Genomic DNA, 23,679 nt, shown 5'->3' on the forward strand with positions numbered 1-23,679 from the left:
TACGTTGCAAACACCGAGATGGTAGGATAAATGCGTAGTATAGAAGAAGTCGACTGTTCCACGTCACCGAACTCATGCCATATCGCAAGGGAGGGAATGCCCTATGGATCACGGTATGCATGGAGAGGTGAGGTGGTGTCGACTAGACATATACTCAGACTAACAAGAGTCCGAAAGAATTAAGAGCAGTTTATATGCAACGTGGGAACCACGATGATTAATCCACGTAATTGAACGTTTGCATGCAGAAGTTGGTTGTTGACTTGGTATATTCCCCCACGACCCTTGGTGAAATGACAGAGGAACCGGTTTAACTAATCAATCTAGCACTCCACACTTGCAATGAAGGATAGGTCGATGGTCGATAGACTAGGAGACGTGGCTTTGAAGGTATTTAACCCTGTGAGGTAGATGGATTTGCAGGTTATCGTGCTCATGCTATTAATTTGAAGACTAGCTTAGTCAAGAAGTGGTGAGGACGTGGAGCATAGGTAAGTAGATCTGTCAACCATAGATTCAAGCTTTGTCGACAGGATATGCATCTAAAGACTCTATCTCTTGTAGACGTGGAGAAATAAGAAGAAGTTAAACATAGACTTAGGTAATAGACTCCTAGTCAATAACACTTACTGAGCCTTTGAATAGGGAGAAATCATAGCAAATATTAGGATAAATAGAGGTGGGAGAAAGGAAGAGAGCACACATTCATTTGGCAAGCAAGGAAGGACGATAGATTTGTGAAGAGAAGAATAGAATAGGAGAGAAGAATAGAGAAGATACTTTTAAAGTATTGAAGAGAGGATAGCACTTGTTCTTTAAAAAATATCACTTGTACGTTTAATAACACAGCAGAAGTCTAACACTTGATTCCCTAAGGGTTACCAACGAAGATTACTTCATAGATTATATTAACACCACGGAAAAATCCTATTGTTCAGCTGTTTTAGGAAAATTAAATGTTAAAGATAAAAACTACACATACATCTATATTCCATAATGAAAGAATCAAAGTACTCCAATGCATTCATTTTATATATACAAAAGATTAAAGCAACTGAATTAACATACATTCCAATGATTCCCTTTTACAATATCCATAAATACATGTTTACAAAAATACCATGAATTACAATGTTACAAAATCAAGGTTACATAAAAGTTTGATACAATGACCTCAAGGTTTCAACTGAACAATGATCACGAACAAGAGCTGGTACATGAACCACGAACCAAGAACATCAACGAAGCCCTTCCTCGCCTGAAGATACATTCCAGAACATCCGATGGGAAGTGACACTACCACCCGACCATGTGATCCTGAAATGGAACCACCCCACCGTGCTAGGAGATAGTAGAAAACCCTTAAGCAAAAAAAGTAAAACAAGTACGAAAGAACTACAAGACTTCGCAAACATTCATGTGATTCAACTCACAAACACTAGTGACTCTAAGGAGAGAGTGTCATCGCATAGCTTAAGATGGATATCATGGTACAACCTCCTAGGTCTCGACTCTCTGTCCTGGTAACCTCTCCCGGCTTCCGGCTCCAATTAAGTCTCATGCGGACCCTACCAATCCTTTCATGAAGACAAGGTGGTAAGTTTGCAATCACCATTTAAACAAGATCCTAATACAGGCAATATTTTCTTAAAACAGCCAAATGCATAAATAGCTTGCAATTTAAGATTTCCAGAAAATAAGAATTACAACTATATTAATACAAATAAATCAATGTTGTCATTTGTTGAGAAAAGAGGTAAATGAATCAAGACACATAGGGATATAGAGAGCTTAGGCGATATAAACTTAGAATTTTAAACCATAAGAAATGTCTATATTTCTTAGCGAAAAAGAAACTTATTTGCAATGTTACGACTTCTGTAAATTCTATCATGCTCCCTAACAACTAACCTTATAATATAACTAAGAGATTAAATACCCCTATTCACTACTATAGCAATTAATTTTATTAACATCTATTACTCAATGATTTTTCATTTATCTCTTCTAAACGATTAATAATACCTTTCAATAAACAATAATATAAGCAAGATCATATTAATAATCATAACCTATAACCAAAACTTCCATAAATAATAACCCAAAACTAAAAGAAATTCTGACCTCTTTGTGAGCTTGACTGATTTGCAAGACTTCGACGCTCTTCCGCCAAATAGCACTATGCCTCGCTTGCAACTCTCAACCCAATCTATCCTCTAACCTGCTATCATCCAACTTGCTATCCTCTCTTCGATACTTTAAAAGTATCTTCTCTATTCTTCTCTCCTATTCTATTCTTCTCTTGACGAATCTATCGTCCTTCCTTGCTTGCCAAATGAATGTGTGCTCTCTTCCTTTTTCCCACCTCTATTTATCCTAATATTTGCTATGATTTCTCCCTATTCAAAGGCTCGGTAAGTGTTATTGACTAGGAGTCTATTACCTAAGTCTATGTTTAACTTCTTCTTACTTCTCCACGTCTACAGGAGATAGAGTCTTTAGATGCATATCTTGTTGACAAAGCTTGAATCTATGGTTGACAGATCTGCTTACCTATGCTCCACATCCTCACCACTTCTTGACTAAGCTAGTGTTCAAATTAATAGCACGAGCATGATAACCTGCAGATCCATCTACCTCGTGGGGTTAAATACCTTCAAAGCCACGTCTCGTAGTCTATCAACCATCGACCTGTCGTTCATTGCAGTTGTGGAGTGCTAGATTGATTAGTTAAACCGGTTCCTCTGTCATTTCACCGAGGGTCGTGGGGGAATATACCAAGTCAACAACCGACTTCTGCATGCAAACGTTCAGTTATGTGGATTAATCATCGTGGTGCCCACGTCGCATATAAACTGCTCTTAATTCTTTCGGACTCTTGTTAGTCTGAGTATATGTCTAGCCAACACCACCTCGCCTCTCCATGCATACCGTGATCCATAGGGCATTCCCTCCCTTGCGATATGGCATTAGTTCAGTGACGTGGAATAGTTGACTTCTTCTATACTATGCATTTATCCTACCATCTCGGTGTTTGCAACGTAGTTTACGTGTCTTTCAACTTGGTCGGTGTGGGTATGCCAAGTCGACTAGATAACTCATCTCGACCATCGGCTTTCTTAACAGTTGATAACTGAAAACCCGCCACCTTTTATACAATATGTGACTATCTATAATTACATATGTATATTCTTGTATATGGTTGATTCATACAAGTATATGGTCGATTCATACAAGTATATGATTGATCCATATACATATATAATACGTATATATATTTAATCTCAAATGATTACGTAGATATAAACAAAATTCATGAAGTAATCATATTTCACGATAATTGTTTATATATATATATATATATATATACGATTGATTTCACAGTTATCTAACTACCAAATATATTTAACTTGCATCAATATAACAAAACGATTAGTTAAAAATCAATCATTCTATATATATATGGTATGCTATATTGTAAACTCTAATTTATTCAACTTCCAAATAATCCTATTAAAATAATCAACATAATTGAACATGACTCCTAATTACCTACACGTATATATATATATGTGTATGTCCGAGTCCGAATCTACATATAAAATACGTATAACTATAGTATAACTTGAAAAACAAACATCGAACATAGTTTCGATAATTCACCTACTTCTACACGAAGGACGTTAAATTCACATTATCAACAATTTTTCACCCTTCATAGACAAATAAACACAACATGCAATAATTAAAATCACTAAACACACAAACTGAGCTAACATCAAGCAATTACTCATAAAAGGTCAAACAACAAAATACGAAGGCCGAACAAACTGACAGGACGACCAACTGACGATACTCACCTGAGTGTAACTGAATAAACTAAGGTCAACTACAATCTCCTCCACTTCCATCGGAAAATATAAGGCACGCTCAGACCTGTGAAGCTAGGTGGAGACGATACCCCATACCTACCCGGTACTTGTACCTGCAATATCTTGCATCACCGAACCACGCATACATATATACAATATAGAAAACACGACAAAAACACCGATGAAGGAGAATCGCGACGTTCCCTATCTCATCGGAGTGAGTGAAGGAAAATCGTCCCCTTGCATCCAATACACTTGCAGACATACAACATATAATTCCACATTGCATAGATAAAGTAAAGTGTCAGTACATAGCAATAATCCATAAAATGCCATAAATCACAAGTACTCAAATGCTGTAAATAAGTTAAGCATCTCATATCCAGATAAAGCATGAAATAATGTCATATAAGTCTGAATAACAAATCATGGTAATGTATCCACTGAAAGTAAACAATAATAAAACATGAGTCTAATGAGTTCAAACGAGTAGGGGTACTACACACGTTCACCATGTGTGAAACAAATGTTCAAAGATGTGACAACTGTTGGTCCTTCATTTGTTCCACTTGGAGAATATAAGCTATGCACCACCCTTCTTGATAGAGAGTAATCCAAGGTGGGTGTGTTGATGGAAGATATGAGACAAATATGGATAAGGGATGGATGCCCCATCAACATGGATGGGTGGACCAATATCAAACATCCGCCATTCATCAATATTATTGTCACAAGTTTAACTAGCTCTTATTTTCTTAGAGCCACTGATTGTTTGGGGAAAAGGAAGAATGCAACCTTCCAATTTGTAGGTAGTGACTGATTCAGCATGTGTCTAAGTTAGCTAGCTTGATGGTGGAGGGTGCTTATAAGCACATTTTTGGACCCCATGTTGTGTTTATGCATTGAGCAATACCTTGAAGGACATTGGGAAGATAGATTGGGTGAAGACAATGGTGTCGGAGGTTTGAGATGTGCAAATGTTCATTTGCAACCATCACACTTCACTTGTTTTGTTTAGGACATTTTCAAGGAAGGAATTCTTCAAGCCCATTGAGACTAGATATGTTAGCTACTTCATTTTGTTAGAGAGGATGCTTGAGGTCTAGGAGGCTCTACAATTAGTGTTGGTCAATGTAGAGTGGGGTAGATGACAAGATGCAAGCACATCGGAAGGAGGAAGTGTGAAACAAAAATTCTTGATGATTGGTGGGCTACAATGAGGTAAGAAAATTGCTGATTTTATTATTTAATTTTTAGAATGTTATTTTAACAGTTTAATATTTATTAATGTTTCTAACTTGTAAAACATTTCAATTCTTTTGATGATTTTAATTTTTGTTAACTTTTTGCACTTGCAGATTTGTTTTCTCCTTTGTTGAGTCTATTATGCTAGTGAATAGATATGCTTATGCTAACTCTCCAAATGTTGGAGAGATTTATGGGACCTTTGATAGCATCCTTGGACAAATCAAGCAAGCAATTCATAATATGGACCCTAGTTTGGGATTTTATGAGGAGTATCTTAGGCACATTTTGATGACATTGGAACATTATGAATACCTTGCTTCATATAGTAAAATTTTGGAGGACAACTTGAACCATTTGGATGAGGCTTTGGGGATCATGGAGGCACAATCACTATATGCTAAGGCTTCCATAAGTGAGTTTGGAATGATAGATATTCTTTATCTAGAACACATCATTAGTGCACGTGGAGTTTAGGTGCACCAAGAGAAAGTACATGTGATCATGGATTGACCACCTTCGAGGACTCTTACGGAGCTATGGGGCTTCTTTGGGTTATGTAATTATTACAAGAGGTTTGTTAAAGGGTTTTCGTAGCTTGGAGCACCTCTAACAAATCTCACTAAGAAAGGAGCTTTCAGGTGGGCAAGCAAGGCTTAACTAGCATTTGAGAAGCTCAAGGTGGTGATGAGCACTTGTCCAGTATTTGCACTACTAGATTTTACTCAACCCTTTGTGTTGGAATGTGATGTGTCGGGTGAAGGTATTGGGGCAAAATTGATGCAAAATGGACACCTTGTTACTTTTTAGAGCTAGATACTTAGGGATTCAGAGAGGCTCTATTCTGTCTATGATAAAGAGATGCTTGCTATCATGCATGCATTGGCAAAGTTCCAAGTGGGAGGTTTATGGTGAGGACTGATCATAATAGTTTGAAGTACTTTTTGGAGCTAAAGGACCTTAATGATAGGCACTAGAAATGGGTTAGCAAAATGCAGGCATATGATTTTGATACAGAGTATGTTAAGGGTAAGAACATTTTTGTTGATGCCCTTTCCAGGAAACTCATTGCTTGCTCTTTGGTGGAGATTTCAGCTTTTTGGAAGGCTCACCTTTTTGTTGAGTATTCAAGAATACTTAATATTCAAAAGTGATGGATGGAAGGGTTTAACATGACAGGTTTAAGGTGGTAGATGATGCTATCTACTATAAGGATAAAATATATTTAGTTCTTGAGTCTAAGTTGAAGAAAAGATTTTGAGAGCCATCCATGACACACCTTTGGTAGGACATCCTAGATACTTTAAGACTTATAGCGAGGTCAGAGACATTCTCATGGAAGGGCCTCAAGGATGATGTCTTGCGTCATGCCAGGGAATGTATGATTTGTTAACACTTGCAGAACAAGTCAAAGCTTATCTTTCCTATTTGTATGCTACAACCACTACACATGCCAGAGCAAAATTGGGAAAGTATATTGATGCACTTCATCACTAGTCTACTGAAGGTTTAGGGCAAAGATTGTATTTTTGTGGAGGTTGATTGGTTGACCAAGTTTGCTTATTTCTTTGTAATCTCATTTGGGTACAATGGATGCAGATTTGTTTTTTAGGGAGGTGTTTAGGCTTCATGGATAGTCGAAGAAATTTTTTAATGACGAGGATAGTAGGCTCCTTAATGCGTTATGGTAGGAGCTATTTAGGTTAGCTAGCACAAATTTTACCCCTAGCACAAGTTATCATCCTCAGACAGATAGATAGAGAGATTATGAATAAGTGGCTTGAGGGGTATTTGTTTAACTATGTTGTAGGACAGCAAAAGGCCTTGATCAGATGGTTAAATTTAGGGGAACACTGCTATAACACCACCTATCATATGTCAATAGGGATGTCTTCATTCAAAGCCTTGTATGGGTATGATGCTCCTTCATTTTTGGATGTGTCTTTTGGTGACAATAGGACTCCCAAAGCCAAAGATTCGATTTAGGAGAGCTAGGACATCCTTAAGTCTCTTAAGGATACTTTACATAATGCTCAAAACCAACAAAATATTTATGTAGATAGGCACACAATTGAGCATAGCTTTGAGGGTTGGGGATTGTTCTTCTTATGATTGTAGCCATATAAGCAATGTTCGTTGAAGAAAAGCGGTGCAAAATAGTTGAAACCTCGATTTTGTGGTTCTTATAGGATTATTAAAAGAGTTGGGGATGTGGCTTATGAGCTTGAGCTATTAGAGAGCAGCAAGATCCACAATGTGTTTCATGTATCATGCCTCAAGAAGGCACTGGGGCATTATATTGCCACTTCAGTAGAGCTCCCACCTCTAGATGAGGAAGGCTAGTTAGTTTTGGTCTCCAATGAGATTTTAGATGTTAGGGAGGGGAAGTTGAGGAGCGAGACAATTAAGGAATACCTTGTTAGATAGAGAAACTTGCCCATGGAGGATGCCACATGGGAAGGAGAGCAGATTTTGCAACATCCTAATCTACAAATGTTTGAGGGCATGCAATTTTGGGAAGGGAGGATTGTAATGTCCCCTTCTGCATAGTTGCTCGTAGAGGATTGATTAGTCTATATAATTATTTTATATTACTCCTCTAAAGTAACTCATAAAGGTAATATTATTTAATAAAGTCTTAATGTGACTTTAATGGTGATTTAAGTGATATTTTAATTCACTTTATTAAGTCCCTCAACTCAAATTTAAATTAAAAAGAGAGGGAAAACTCAAAAGGTGTCCAAGAGCTTCTTCAGTGGCTATTAAAGAACAGCTTGGGCCTCATTTGTAACATGCTGGGTTATTTTCTCATTTTGATCTCGACAGGTTTCGAGCTTGTAACCCTAGGATGAAAACCCTAAGGGATTGCTGGTTTCATAGTGAGTCTATTTGCCCTAGCCAGCTGTAGGAATATTATTCAGGTATTTCATAGTACTCCAACAGATTGGTTGCATCAAATTTGTGAAGTCTCCTTGGAGCCAAATTTGTAGAGTTTTGAGCTTTATTATTATATTCATGGAGAGGAGAGAAAAGGACACTTGATGGAGTTTGGTAAATTCATTATTCTTTGATATCCTTGGTGTGGCTTTTTAAGAGTCTAGTAGCCCTATTATTCTTTGGCAAATATTTATTCCTAGCTGGTTGAGGATTCATTTTTTTATGGTGAAGGCAAAATATTTTGGACGACAAAGGCTAGTCACTTGGGCGCATATAATTTATGGTGGAGTCAGTAATAAATCTTTTTGGGCGTATCATGGAAGAACTTTCTTGGCATGGCTCTATAGTGGATATTTTGTAGTCAGATTATTGTGAACATTCTAGCACGTGGGAACCAAGGATAATAGTTGCTTCATATTGGTGATTGGCCTGAACTATTTAAAGGAAGCAATTCCCATTCCTATGTGGATGTGAGTATATTCATTGCTGATGCGAGTCTCCTGTCTTAGGCACAGATATTTCTATCAAGTCGAAAGACTCCTGTAAAGGTGTGATTCCATTTAGCTATGGCATGAACTTATATCTTAAGGCGCAAGAGCAAGTGGTCGAGTTGCTGGAGTCAAGGCGTGGCCTCCCTGTTGGCTTGTGATACCATTGCTGGAAGTTTATGGGTATTCTGATTATGTATGAGTAGTAGTGCTTTACTATGCTAGTACTGAAGATTATGTTTGTATGAACTTTGAATTATCAATCTAAATCTACTATTTCCAAGCTTGCTGGTGAACAAGGTCAGAACTGTATTATCTTATTCTGTATTACTGTTATTTGAGAAATATCTGTTTTTCTTATGCATTATTCTGGTATGCAACATTTCTGCAAATTTCTAAAACAGCAAACATCAAACAGTAAACCTATACAATTAGAAACATGATCTGAAACAAACAAATAGCAAACAGAGTTTGTGTAAGCAGCAAGATACCAGTTTGTGAGTAAAAATTCAGGACATTTTGGAAGGGGGTCCTTACAGGCCAGAGGATGCATTCTCATGGAATAGTGCCAAATTATTCTTTATAAAAGACGGTGTTCTAAAACTCCTAGCATGTATTTTCTTGATATTTAATAACATTTACTCCCATTCTCTTTCTTTTTCTTTGTTAATTGATCCCTATATGTGCCCTGGAGTATTTAGAAAATGTTTTATTGTATCATCATTGGTTCCTATGTTTAACTGGTTTCGTTTTTGTAAATAGTTTCCTTAGTTGTTAGGTACTATGCAGAAAAACTTGCAGTAAGATAATCTACACTTGAATGGGAGACTCTACTTAGACATTTTTCTTCAAAGGTTTTACTTTTAACCACTTTTGATTTGTACTCTTCCTTTTTTCCTGTGTCTTTTCTGTTCTCGTGTTTGGTTACTTTTCTAGCTAGGGTCTTCTTACCCTCGCTCTTCTCAGTTGTAATTCTTTATACTTTGGAGTCTTATTGACTTAGTATATTTGTGGGCATTAATAAATAATTTCTCTCTCTTTCTTTCTTGAGACACCTTATAAGTTTTACATTTGAGGGAAGATTGATCGTTCTTGAATGAATGGAAAATTTAATTGCAAATTAAATGCATGACTACAGAAAATTGTCTCGTTTATGCTTATCTTTTTTCTGCTGCTTGTATTCTGTAGATAGTTATTTTCTCATGCATGCTCACCATCAAGCTGCTAATCGTTTGTTCTCTAGATTCTTGGCTTGAGCAGCCGGTCACAACTTGAGTTTAAAGCATCATCTTTTATTACTTTGGTCAACTTTCTTCAGAGGATTGTGGATAGATCTTTCTATGAAATAGCTGGGAAAGATAGATTTGTTCAGAAAAACGATATTAGTTATGGTTGCAGAAGTGAAATGGTGGTGGAGGCATTGCAAGTCCTTATGTGAGTTTTCCTTTGCTATGGTGTGCTTGTTCTAGGTTTTGAACTTTTGGTTATTGTAGCTCATGTCTTGTATTTCTTATGTATTTAGAAGAGGTTGTAGTATGTACAAACTACATTTAATTGCTTGTTTAAAGTTTATTGTTCTTTGTTGTTAGTCTAATAATTGTTTTTCCCACAGGCATATTACACATGAAAATGGAGGGAATATGTCTTTGCAGGATGTTGATTTGACTGTGAATTTTATTCTACATCTCATATCTTGTCATAATCTTAATACACCATCCATTTCATGTATGAGTGTTAAAACAACAAATACTGCAAAAAACCGTTCTCAGATCTTGGATGATGAAAATGAGATTCATACCTTAGCTTTTGTTGCCTTGGGCAACATTTTTGCTCGTGCTGGGTCTGCAGTGTCAAAAGACACATGGAAAGCAACAGTTGAGGTATGGAATAGCTGTCAATGTTCACCATGAAACATTATATTCTACATGCAACTGCTTTGAGAACTAATACTGTTTGGGTGTAGGCCCTGAGGAAGGTAATGGATTTCACAGCATCCAAGTCTGAGTTGGAAGAAGGCAAGGCTATGTCCAGGTAAACTTAAAAATGTTTCTAACTTTTGAAATGGATTCCCGAAGAAGATTGACCATTCAATGATTATATGCTAAGCATCGAGTGTTTAATGGGTCCACAGGTACTATTCTGCCTTTCTTCATTGCCTGCAGTTGGTGTTGTCCGACCCTAAAGACTCCCTTGCAGAGCATGTAAGACAAATTGAAGCAACTGTTAAAATTTTTAGTGTCTGATCAGACCATCTGGCAATCAATTTTTCCATTTGTTTGGGAATTTCCCCCGGTTTCTCAACTCGCTGTATATGTTATGTACTCTGACAGGTCCCAGGATTCGTGGCAGCATTGCGGATGTTTTTTACTTATGGGTTGATGAGTAATCTTTCTGGACTTCCTCTTTGCAGTCATATTAAGAGCACAAGTGCTAAAAATTTAAATACAAGCACCACTATAGATGGGCTAGCTTTGAGAAAGATTAGTTCTGGTCCATATCGACCACCTCATTTGCATGGTAGAACACGGCCGGCAACACATCAAACAAAAACAGATAATCCAACCACTCCATCTTTGCAGCCTGAAGGTTCTGGTATTTTGACCTTTTCTTCAGATTCAGAGCTTAGTGATACAGATGGATCTTTAAGGGATGGAGACCGCTTCAAAAGTTCAAAAGCCAGAACAGCTGCCATTTTGAGCATACAGGTATTAAGAATTGGATTGCTTGAATTCAATTCTATTATAGACTTTTACAATGCATGTATAAAAAAGGCTCCTGCTCCAAGAAATAGGACTGGAATTTGAAACAACCAGTGGCAGCAGGTCTTGGACAGCAATAATGTGACGTTCTGTTGTATATTAGTTGATTTTGGCTTGTACAAACTACAAAGATATAATAACTTCAAGATTGATAACCTCTTTCCATGGCAAACAACAAGTTGGCTTTCTAAAGACTAAAAGATGGAAAGGGAGGAACCAGAATGAAGAAGATAGCTTTGAAACAAAAAACAAGAATGATGAATAAAGGAATGAGGAAATGCAAAACAGCTACAAGAATATAATATCAAACTGAAGGCGACCAAACCATAGATGCCAAGATAGGGGAACCTAAAATGGTGGATCAAGATGGATAGCTATCTATAGGAATCAATGTCATTGGCAGATCTATAAATTTTGGTAAGAACTCCATTGTCAAAGTTATAGCTTTATGAGGATTATGGTAGCCTAATGCAGCACACATAAAAGTTTCCAAATCTGTTAGAGCAGCAAAAGTAAAGAAAGAGAATGTCTCATGGAGGAGTAAATTTATGAAGTGGGCACTGCAAAAGATTCACAAGGAAGCTCATTTAGAAGTCTTTATGTTTTGTTGAGGTTCCATCAGTGTAAAGAACACAGAAATTAGCTGATCTTTGTATTTACACATGGAAATTCCAACACTGTTACCAAATACCTTGTAAAGATAATGAATGCCAATAATAAAATTATGAGTTTTCTGTCACACAGGGTTCATGAATCAGAATAAGAGAAGCCATAGAAAGAAAACAGAGAAATTATATTGACGTCTGAAAGCCTACAAGAGTAGGCCAACAGGACTGAAAATTGCAACCAATCAATATTTGTTCAGATAAAATGGGAAATAAGCATCCCTACAAATAAAGCAAAGACAATAATAACCTGAAGAACTTTTCCATTGGGCTACACTTGGTGGTAAAGATAGGGCATCGCCACAATGATGACCCAGGTTCAAATCCCCCAGGAACTACTGAGCAAGTTCCTGGTAAGCAATCATAAAAATGTTAATTTTCTAAGATTGTTCACTTTTTACGTTATTAGGAATTTTGCTATCATATAGGTAATGGGCTACATCCTGTTTTTGTCATATATGGTGGGATTTGGATTTTCCCCTAAAATCATTTTTAGTAATTCAGATTTCTGATTTCTTATGGTATGCATAGCTTTCTCATCTTTTGCAAAGATTATCCCAAAAATCCATTTCTGAGGAACAAGTTGTAGTGAATGGCAATAAACTCACCTTCATTGTGGAACATTGGAGGTTGGAGGATTTTTATCATCTCAAGCTAGCTTCTTGCTCAGAGATGATACTTTACATGAGAAGCACTAGTATCAGTTGGTGTCCCTTCATGAAGCAAGGGTGGGGTTGGGCTGGTGCACTGCATTTCTTGGTAGAACTTGTGGATAGTGTAATCTTTGAAAGAGGGTGGGGTTAGTGTCTCTATGTTGGTTCAATTTCTTTTGTACACCAGAGGAGGATTTGGTTCTCATGGCATTGGAGGAGGGATATTGTTACTTTTGAAGGAAAGTGAAATCTCAGAGGTGAGTTGTTCTCTCATATGCAGGCACTAGAGGAGGGATTTTGACACACTTGAAGGAGTGATGGACTCTTTGAGGAGATTTGTTCTCTCATTTTGCATGGAGGATGGTCTGTTATTTGGTACAAGGATTTGCAGGTTTGACAATTAGGACATACATTGATGGGTTCAGTTTGGTATGTCTTGGGCGAGTGAGAAGATGTGTTGGAAATGCTCCATCAAGTGTTGTGTCTAGTCTATGTAGTGTTCTGTCTTTTGTTTGGATTGATATAATAAGGTGGGAATGTTGGAAATATTGCTTCTTTTATTATATAATATTATATTAATTTTTTTATAAATAAATTGTTTGTTTATTATATTTGTTAGAAATTAGATTTGGTGTAGTATCCCCTATGGATTTTATTATTTTAATCCAAAATTTTTCCCTTTTACCACTGAGTAATTTGGTCAAGCAGTTTGTATACTAAGAGAATGAAAGATTTCTTTTTTGCAGTGATTTATGTTTCAGATTATATAATCCTTGATTTTGCCATTGTTTTGAATTTGAAAGGGTAATACATAAATGCAAGAATTTCTTCTTATGAATGACTGTAACAACATAAAATTCTGAACTGCAAATAAGAGATAGGATTCTCAAACTAACCTTAATTTGCAGCAATATGTCTCAGTTACAGATAAGATTTGATTCCAACATTCTCAACATACTGAATCAACAATGGACAGCATTACAAAGCTTACAAAACCTTCATGCTGTAAGGAGAAAGACCCACTCTTTTCCACACAACTTTATTGCAGACAGTGGCTATGTATTTATTGGTATCACAACTTTATTCCAAGCCTCCATTGTTGGAAATGTTGTCATTGATGTCAAAATACTAAGCAAGATTGCTTGCAACAAGATTATCAAAGGAGAAAGGTTGTCATTAGTGTCAAAGTGGGCCAAGATTGTTGAGCATATTTGTCTAGAGTTGTGATATGAAAAGTATGTGTCGTGATATGTAAAGTATCATACATAAGAGATGGATACATTTATTCAGGCCATTACATTAATGTGGTATAGATATAGTCAAAATTTTGTATTTGCAGATTGAAGATCTTTATAAGATCATTGCATAGAACATACAATTTATATGAAAGACACAATGATCTCATTGTCTAAAGGCAACTTCAAAGTAAGATAGAAGTGGCTCGAGGGAATATAATCAGCATGGAGACAGCCAGCTTCTAATATATCTGATTGAATGCAATTCAATTTAAGTCACATGCACAATGACCATGTTACAAGTTGTCAAAATCCACAATTAGAACATGATCAAGATGGTAGTAAACATTAAGAGATGCTGATCAATCAATAAGACTGACAGACAGCAAGTAATGATCAAGACAGTGATTAAACCAAGTAAGTGACAGCAGCAGCGATCTCCTTAAAAGAAGTATATTCTCACCAAAAGCAGCGATCAGTATTACCTATTCTCAAGCAATGCAATCTGTATTAAAGGCAATTCAATCGATATGCTTGGTCCAGCCGACTAATATAAAGACATGAGAGCAGTGACTAGTTTGCTTAGAGAATAAACAGTGAATTAATTAGTCAAGGCAATGTTTTATTAAAGGCAAATAAATCAATTTAACATTATGGCTGACTCATCATAGTATAAAGATATAAATGTCTTAAGAATATTACATGCAGCAATCGTTCTAAACAGAAAGCAAACATTTAATGCTATGGAAGTGATTTCATTGGGAACAGTAAGCAGTGATTAAAGATGTTTAGCAAGTGACATCTAGAGATCAAGGATTAGTAATTAACAAACTGTTTGTTAATATGTATCAAAGTGAAATATATACCATACTTGCTGGTCAACTTCCTCAGTAATACATAGCAATATTAATAAGACAATGATGGTTTTGGAGGAGCAATGGGAGCAGCGACTTCATTAAGATACAAAGTCATTAATGAAGTATAGATGCTGCGATTCTCTCAAGAAAATAAGGCAATGATTACTTTTGTTGATATGCATTCAAAAGTAAACAGATGTGATATGCATTCAAAAGTAAACAGATGAGACAAAACAAAGAAGAAAGAAGAGATAAGACAAAACCAGAAAATGACAAAAGCAGAAAAGGACAAAAACAGAAATTGATAAAGAGCAGAAATGACAAAAGTAGACAGCGGTTCAAGAGCAAAAGCAAAGCATTTTGTGAAGGCATGATTAAGATAGGACAAAATTAAAGAAGACAGAACCCAATAAGCCAAAATTAGACATATTGTGGCATGAAGTCAAAGTCTAAACACAAAAGCAGCATTCAGCATTTGCTAGATCAAAGATGCGATAATGATTCAAAAGTGGCGATTCATTATGACTAGCTGTTGCATGCTATTGCTGTGCAACGGTGAGCCAATAGGCTTAGGTGGGCATATAAGAGAGGATGGCATTACATCTCAGTAATAATTGTTTATTAGTGTCAACGAAATGTGTTGCACCAGTTAATTTTGTTAGATATTTTAACATTTGGTTTAAGTTCCTAAAAGCAAAGATATGATCTATTTCAACTGGAAGTTGCATATAGATAATTTTTAAGTTAAGTTCAATTGAGTTTACCAGAATTTTGTTAAGCACAAGACAAACAATTTTAGAATGATTTGAATTTATTTAGTCCTACAAAGATCTTAGATAACCTATCAGGATTGTTCTGTACCCAAAAAGGGCTTCAACAGTTATTCCAGGAGGAATATTGAAATTTAGACATCAAGTAATGAACATTGTTAGTTCATCCATTATTATTTATATACTTCAAAACATCATGTCGATCGGTACAGATAAGCCAAATAACCAATTATTTGACATCTTGTGAAAGTGTATTATTTCTCCTTGATACTTATCACTGTAATAGGGACCACATGCAAAATCTGTAGCAATACTTGCATGTGCATACAGCTGAGGGTCTTCATAGAGAAAAGATTGAATAGTATTTTCTTCCCTATCTTCAGAAGAGTAAGCAGATCTTATCACTTCATTCAACTGTTCAGAGATTTCTTCCTTGACATCTTGTACTTTACTCTAAAGAAACAAAACACCAGTGAGAAAATGTATAATTCATAATATAGTAAATTAATAGCCCTAACATTTTGCATGTCTTTTCCAATAATAGATTTTCCAAACACTGAAAAAAGAATGAGAAATATAGACCACTTCCAAATACATCAAATATCTGAGTTGAAACTTAAATAATGGGCAAAATATGTTACAAAGGTTCCATTCAACACCCTTGTAGATGGTGATAGACAAACTACAATGCAGACAACACATCAATTCAGTCAGATTTACAAAAACATATAGAGATTAAAACTTGTTTCAGAAGGATCAATCCAAGATCTCTTCTGGTGAAAACATGTTAAAGAAATAAATAGGTAACATATCTGCAGTCTGGTAGGTTCTCATTATTGATTGCTTGCATTGCATGTATAGAGTCCATTCATAAGACACAAATATTTAGGGCCATATTCATTGTTGCAAACATTACTGCCTACCTTGCCTGTACTTAGAAAGTGACAGAGACCAAAATTTTGTGATTAAGAAGTGAGAAGTTAGAACTGTCTTAATGGATACACATCCTTGTTAAAAAGATTGCAGGTGAATAGAGTTTGAATTTTGAGAATGTACATAAGAAAAGCTCACGACATCAAATGTGGCAATCTATATTAAACTTTGAATCTAAACTTGACAATTGATAAGAGTCCAAGAGCAAAGCATAGCTAAAATTAAAGATCTTTTTGACAGATGATAAGTGCTTATATTCTGAGTTTTCTGCTAAATGTGAAGAACATTTGAGCTTGACTAAAAAGTCAGATCAAAGAGAAGATACTGTTGAATTGACAACATATTTACTGGTTGCTCCTTTTTACAAGGAGAGGATACTGTGGAATTGATAACACCATGTAGGGATTCATTAAAATGTTAAACACAAGTGATTGAACGCATAAATGAGAGGAAACCTCTTTTGCCAATTGCAATGTCGAATGATTGAAGAAGGGAACATTTATTGCAACTCACTATTCCGAGACAACTCTTGTGGGTTGATTTTGTGTATTTGGGTCCAATTTTATATTATTACTATTTTAATTATTCAAATATGTCTGACTTAGGACTGTCACCATGCGATCTCCCTAGCCAAAGGCTGATCCTACTCACATTGAAGTTTTGGTACTGCCAAATTAGGTGCCATTTGGTCAACAAATTCGGCCATCCTCATGATCAAATCCCTGGCCTATATTATGTCAGGGGACTTAAATTTTATTGATTACTTATGTGACAGGGTAGGCAAGAGTTTATTATTGTTAATGTTGATATTTATTTTAGAAATTGTTGTTGTAGAAACGATTGATAGGCCTAGTTACAAGAGTACTATCCATAGGCGTCCCTTCATATCGCTCTCACCACTAGGTCGCTCCCCAGTACGAAAAACAAGGGAGAAGGAAAAACTGCAGGTCTAAAGAGTATAAGCAAATACACATAATAAATATAAAATAGAAAACCAATCATACCTTTGAATCCACAGAGGTCCTCAAGTTCCCTTGCAAATTGTCGTAAGTTGTGTGAAAAACAATAAAAAGAAATTGCCCTATGAAGAACCCTCCTATACATGCAATTTTGCCCTAATCCTTTTTCCGCTCTTCATAACAATTCTCCATTTAACTGTCCTTTGGGTGATTTATCCTCATGGCAATCGATAAGCTCAATCTGATCTCCTTTGACAAAATACAGCGGTGGGCGTTTTATCCTCATGGCGGTGATAAGCTCAATCTAATCTCCTTTCATCTAAAAAAGCCATGCCAACATCAAACATGGCAACAAATTTTCTTGAATTGCATCTGCAACACATTTCACAAAACTCCAAAACCATTTGGGTTTTATTATCCAGGACCTGAAATGTACGACACATGTTTGTAACACCCTGGGGTATTTTGGCTCGAAACAGAAAATGCTGGATTTAATAAGGATTCATACACGAGCAAAACAGAAGTTCTATGCCAGGATATGATTGGCAAAGTCAACACCAAAGTACAGCAAACAAATGAAAGCGAAAGAAACCAAACAACCCAGAAATTTCTACGCTAGGGTTCCAAGCAAAAACAAAACAGAAGGAAAAAGTGCAGATGTAAAGAGTATAAACAAAACATGCCTTAGAATAGAGTTAGAGGGAATTGCCATATGTAGTCAAGATACCACTGCCAATGTATTTGAATAAAAAAAAGACCAATGTTCTGAATTCAGAGGTGATAAAGTGAAGAAACTAAAGATGGAGACCAGAATCAAAATTCTCAATGATGAAATTGCATCAGAGAGACCAATATTCATTGTGCAAGGAGTTTAATACTTGAAGAACTTAACAACAGTTCTCGATTTATTTGTCCCATGGGTGGTTTCTCCTCAGCGCAGTGGATCAAGAAGCAAGACCAATTCATGATTAATCCGACTTTTGCCAATAAAACAGTAACACCAACTCCAAACGTGGCAACTGAATTTCCATGCCAGAAGGCTTGCTTTGTTTTTCGCTCTGACCACTGAGAAGAAGCAGGCATGGAAGCAAGCTGACAACTTTCCAATGGCAAAATGAACTTTCCGGGCTCAAAAGCCCACACTTGAAGCCTATTGGCTAATGAACGAACCATATTTTGTTATATCAAAAGGTGCGAAGGAAATATTTGCCAAGGGGTGCAATTTTGAAAAGTTATTATACTAGCAGATTTAATACAGAAGATTCATAAGTGAAGGAAAAGATCCAATTTTTTTTTTTTTTTTTTGTATCTAAGCAGTATCAGGACTGCTTAAACAGCCCCCAAAAAATAAAAAATAGAGTACATGAGGCCACTTTGGGCATTAGGTAACACTAGATATAGCAAAAAAATACAACGAAGTTGTCCATGTGTGATAGAACTACTGAGTACTATGCATTAGAAGTGAGAACCATTATAGTTTCCTACTCTCATTGTAACTATCCATATGCCTCCATCCCAATGGAGGTTTGATGTTTGAGATTTCCTCATTAGAATTGGCCATCTCCATGTTTCAGCATCCACCTGGATTCATAGAGAATTGGGTTCCTCTCTGTTCATTTCTGATTCCTTTGGGCTGATTTCCTTCGTGCCTCTTTTTCATTTGCTTCTCCTCATTGTATTGCTTAACAAATTCTTCCAGCCCTCTTACAAACAGTGTTCTTTCTTCACTAGTGCGTGTCCATGAAAATCCATGTGAAAACTCAGATTTGTGTAATCGGGAAGTGCCTTCCTGCAAAAATATCTCAAATTTCTGTCTAGACATCCTCATAGCAGCTGTGACCTGCATAGAGAGACATTGTAGAAGGCGAGTCTTAGTAAGTACCCTATTTCGACCTTGAAACTTATCCTCATTTCTAAGAATATAAATTCGCCATAAAATTTGTTAGTTAGGAAAAGCCAGAAAAGATTACAGTCCTTTTTAATACCATGAATGAAGCCACAAATGACTTCAGAGCATTTAACATTGCTGTTCCAGCCTATAATATTATAGCAAAATTGATTCTAGATTTCTTTTGCAATAAGACATTCAAAGAAAATATGCATGAAGGATTCAGGTATATTGCAAATATCATTGTCATTATGGTTACCCTTATAAGGTAATCTCTGTAGCAAAAATATCCATCTGGAACACTTCTTTTTGGGTTCAATGCTGCTACCCCAATGAACAGAACAAATATCCTGCCAATGCATGTCAGAGAAATGCACATGCCAAGTACTATTAAGATAAAGAATCAGATCATCATTACAGATAAAAGAGTTACAAATTAACTTAGCCTTAGTATTTAAGAGAAAGGTGCCATCAGACTACCTGTATAACTTAAACCTATCAATATCCATGGAGCAATTTTTGGGGAGGTGAAGACAAGAGCATGCCTCTCGAAGAATGCTATACATTCTCCAATTAGGAGGGAGATCAAACTCATGACTTAGTGCAGCTCAATATTTATCTGCCCATGCTTAATGATGTCATTGAAGCATCTAATGCCTTTAAAGTACCAACTCTTAGCTGAACAACCTTGCAAGAGGGCAAGAAGCTTGCCCTTATGGGCAAGATTCCACCATATGGATCTTTCACCATAGATAGTGTTGCCATCGGCAATAATTCCATTAGGGGTAATGAAGTTTTTAATATATATCCAAGCATTCCAAATGGTTTTGAAAACATTGGAACCAGTTGGGGTAATGGGGAAATGTCTAGTTATTAAGTCACTAAAAGGTAGCATCTTCCAAGATTTAGGTTGCTAAGGTACAATAAGTCCAATATTATTTTCGACTAGAACCTTCCAAAGTTCATTATCATCTAGTGCCTTGAAGATCCATTTGGCTGCAAGTGCCATGCCTTGAAGCTTGAGGTCTTTAAGCCCAAATCCTCCCACTGTTTTTGCTAGACAACGCCATTGCCACTTAACAGAATGCATTTGTTGTTACCTTTGTCATCCGAGTAGAGAAATTTCCAGATTTGTTTTTGAATTTCATTAGTTTGACAACTACTAAATAGCCTAATAGAGGCATAATATAGGCTATAGGATGAGAGGAGTTTCTGACAGACTTGCATCTTGCCTACCTTAGAAAGATACTACTTATTCCATTTTCCCAATTTATGGTCAATCTTGCTCTTGATCCATAACCACATGTCCTTCAAACAAGGGTTAACAACAAAGGGATTCCAAGATATTTGAATTGTGTATTAGGGCCACCCCGTTGAAAGTTATGTTTGTTAAACCAAGTGGGGGGGTGGGGGGTTGTCCTCCCATCCTAGGAGGATAGATTTTGCCAAGGATATTTTGGCACCAGAGACCTCATAGAAGAGGTCAAATTTACTATGCAAGGAATCCATATTCTCCCCATTGAGTTCCAGAAACAAGGCTGTATCATTAGTAAACTGTATGCTAAGGAGATGCTCTTGGTTGGGTAGAGATATACCCTTGATCCTTGGAGAGGTAGAGGAATCTTTGAGAAGGTAATAAATGGCATTAGAAGCAATCACAAACAACACACAACGCCAGAGCAAGGGGACAACCTTGCTTGATAGATCTCTCCAAGGCATAGTTCTTTGTGCATGATCTGTTAATCTCAACTTGGGCTGAGGTATCTCTCATAAGAACCTGAACCATATGGCAAAATCCGGTAGGAAATCCAGTTAAGAAGTTCTTTGAGATGTATTTTCCTTTGATGAAGCCTATTTGGGTGTTACTTACAAACTTAGGGAGAATATTATCAAGTCTGAGGGCAATAATTTGGCTAGAATCTTAGGAGACATTTAGGAGGGTGATTGGTCTCCAATTCTTGATAAGAGATCTATCCCCATCTTTGGAGAGCAGTTTAATGATCCCCTTATTGATATCAGCTCCTAAAGAACCTTTGTCCAATGGTTCTTTGTAAACTTTTTGCAGATCTTCACTTAATCCATTCCTTGTTCTTTTTATAGAATTCAACTAGGGGGCCATCAAGGCCAGGAGATTTATCATTGTTGAGAGTACCGATGGCTTTCTGAACTTCCTCGAGAGTAATGTCCTGCTTGAGGAAGTTGGAGTCTGTTGATGTGTTTTTTAGCAGAATCTAATAGAGAATAAAGTACCAAAGGTATTCTATCCTCTCTTGAACAAAATCCTCTTGGATGCTAAATTAAATGATCAACCAAGGTGACTCCAAGGTTTCTTTAGTCAGGTCTTGACGTGTGGATAGCTCAATTGGTTGATGTGATTGCTGGTAATCCAAGGGGACTTATGCTGAATACTTGAATGTTGAACATTTGGATATTGCTGGAACTTAGATTCTAAGTACTGCTTGGAAAATAAAATAGCAAAAGAGATGGTTTTAGAGAGTCTAATCTAATTCTAAGAATGTAAGAGACAATGAACGATTGGATGAAATTCAACTAAGCTTCACTTCACCATCAACAAACAACTCTACAAAGCTAGTGCGATCTCCTAATGTAGGCATGTGATGTTCAAATAACTATCAACAACAAAGACACCATCAAGGCAATGCATATCAAAGTGTGAATAGTAATTGAAGTTAAGCTCATTAAGAATTCCACTTGACCGCACAAGGCAAACTTACAATCAGCAAATCGCTAGTGGTATGGATATTGTAGCGTCCTAAAATTGCGACACTTGCAATTTTGATTGCATTTCGGTCTTCACGATGGCGACGCAACACGCAACCTGAATGGAGACCCCGAAACTTGCTCACGACACTAAAAACTGCATTTTTCAAGCACCCTGGCCTGAACCTCCTTGCACCCTGCTGTCCCGGGAGGTGGGACCAGAGCGCCCAGCGCCCTGGTCCTTCAGGACCAGGGCGCCCAGCGTCCTGGTCCCCCAGGACCATGGCGCCCAACGCCCTGGTCCCTGGGCCTATTTTGGGCCCGGTCTCCTAAGGGGTCTCGGGTCTTTTTGTTTGCAATTTGGAAAATAAACTTTCCTGGTCGGCCTAAGGTCGGGAAAATCAGTCTTTTAACCCTAATTGGCAAGTATATAAACTACATTTTCTCTCTCATTTGGTATATGAGGAGGATATGTGTACAAGCGTGGAAACTATACTCAAGCATTCAAGCATTCAAGCATTCCTTCTAAGTCTCCATTCAAGGCTAAGTGTTGCATTCAAGACAAGGATTCAACCATTGAAGAGGAGATCACTTACTACATGTTACATACAACATACAACATACAACAAACAACAACATCTATACCTTCGCACATAAGGATACAAACATCCTTACAACAAGGTATTAGTACTTGTTTTACATTACATACATTTACATTTACAGCAATTTCTCATTTCTTGGTTAATTCCAAAACCGGGGTTTGACCTAAAGGCAAACCCCTAATCCCTAACCCCCCAATCGTCTTCGCTTTTCTGTGTGTAGGTTGCAGGTACGCGGCTGAAATTGAAGATCTGGAATCCTTGTGCAGAGACGAACAGATCCCCCTTCGTTTCGCGGATTTTTTGGAGGACCGTGGCGTCGGGTGCCATTGTCCCGACAACTTTTGCTCAAATTTGCAGGACAGCGCCGTATCGACATTTTACTGCTAATTCCAGGTCCGCAGCTTCATCCTATATCCCTATCTCAGTTTATAAGCGAATCTTTGTCACTTTCTATGCATTCCTAGCTTAATTCTCCTATGCACATTCTTTACAAAAGAGGGTAGCCTTGCTGTCTTAACCCCTTGAAACACATTTAGCATCCAATCTTGCATTGTGTGGGATTGGATCTTGTGGGTTTCAACCCCTCTTTTGAATGTAAAGTCTCTCCCCTAAGTGAAAACCATCAACCCTAGCGAACCTCCCTTCTCTCTCCTCGGAGTTGGAAGAGGGGAGAGCAACTAGGGTTCGATCGATTTTCCGCTTTACATTTTGGTGAACCCGACGTGAACATCCTTTCTGATTTTTCATGCTTAGATCTGAAAAAGTTGATTACATTTCCATGTTTGATCTTTTGCAAAATTTTAGAGGTGATTGCATAAAAACCCTAAAATTTCTTTTTAGTAATTGAACTTGTGAAATATTTAATTGTAAATGCTTGTTTCAGATCTGCCCTTCTATTACAAATTATCAGTTCATATTTGTGCTTTAATTTTGCAAATTAAGTGGTTAAGTGTCAAAACCCTAATTTTTGAAACCCTCTTGATTCAACCTTTGTCCGACAATTTGACCGATCAAAACATCTCCAAATCAGCTGTAACTTTGGATTCCGCAATAAAATCACAATATCTTTCATCCCTGAAAATTTGGAAAAAAGTT

General features: G+C 36.9%; 1 protein-coding gene across 6 annotated transcripts in view; it reads left to right on the forward strand.

Moving 5' to 3' along the window:
- LOC131072109 (uncharacterized) overlaps nucleotides 1–23,679 on the forward strand; it is a 202,344-nt gene that overhangs the window by 41,264 nt on the left and 137,401 nt on the right. For all 6 annotated transcript variants that reach the window (XR_009112658.2, XM_058008172.2, XM_058008169.2 and 3 more), the window contains 5 exons: nucleotides 9,786–9,976; nucleotides 10,155–10,422; nucleotides 10,506–10,573; nucleotides 10,674–10,743; nucleotides 10,873–11,247. Coding sequence is in view for 5 of the 6 variants with exons in the window: in XM_058008172.2 (XP_057864155.2) it covers nucleotides 9,786–9,976; nucleotides 10,155–10,422; nucleotides 10,506–10,573; nucleotides 10,674–10,743; nucleotides 10,873–11,247 (972 nt within the window). In the remaining variant the exon portion in view is untranslated. The remainder of the gene's footprint in view (nucleotides 1–9,785; nucleotides 9,977–10,154; nucleotides 10,423–10,505; nucleotides 10,574–10,673; nucleotides 10,744–10,872; nucleotides 11,248–23,679) is intronic.

The sequence above is a fragment of the Cryptomeria japonica genome, chromosome 11 (genome assembly GCF_030272615.1).
Source record: "Cryptomeria japonica chromosome 11, Sugi_1.0, whole genome shotgun sequence".
In the NCBI taxonomy this organism is placed as follows: Eukaryota; Viridiplantae; Streptophyta; class Pinopsida; order Cupressales; family Cupressaceae; genus Cryptomeria; species Cryptomeria japonica.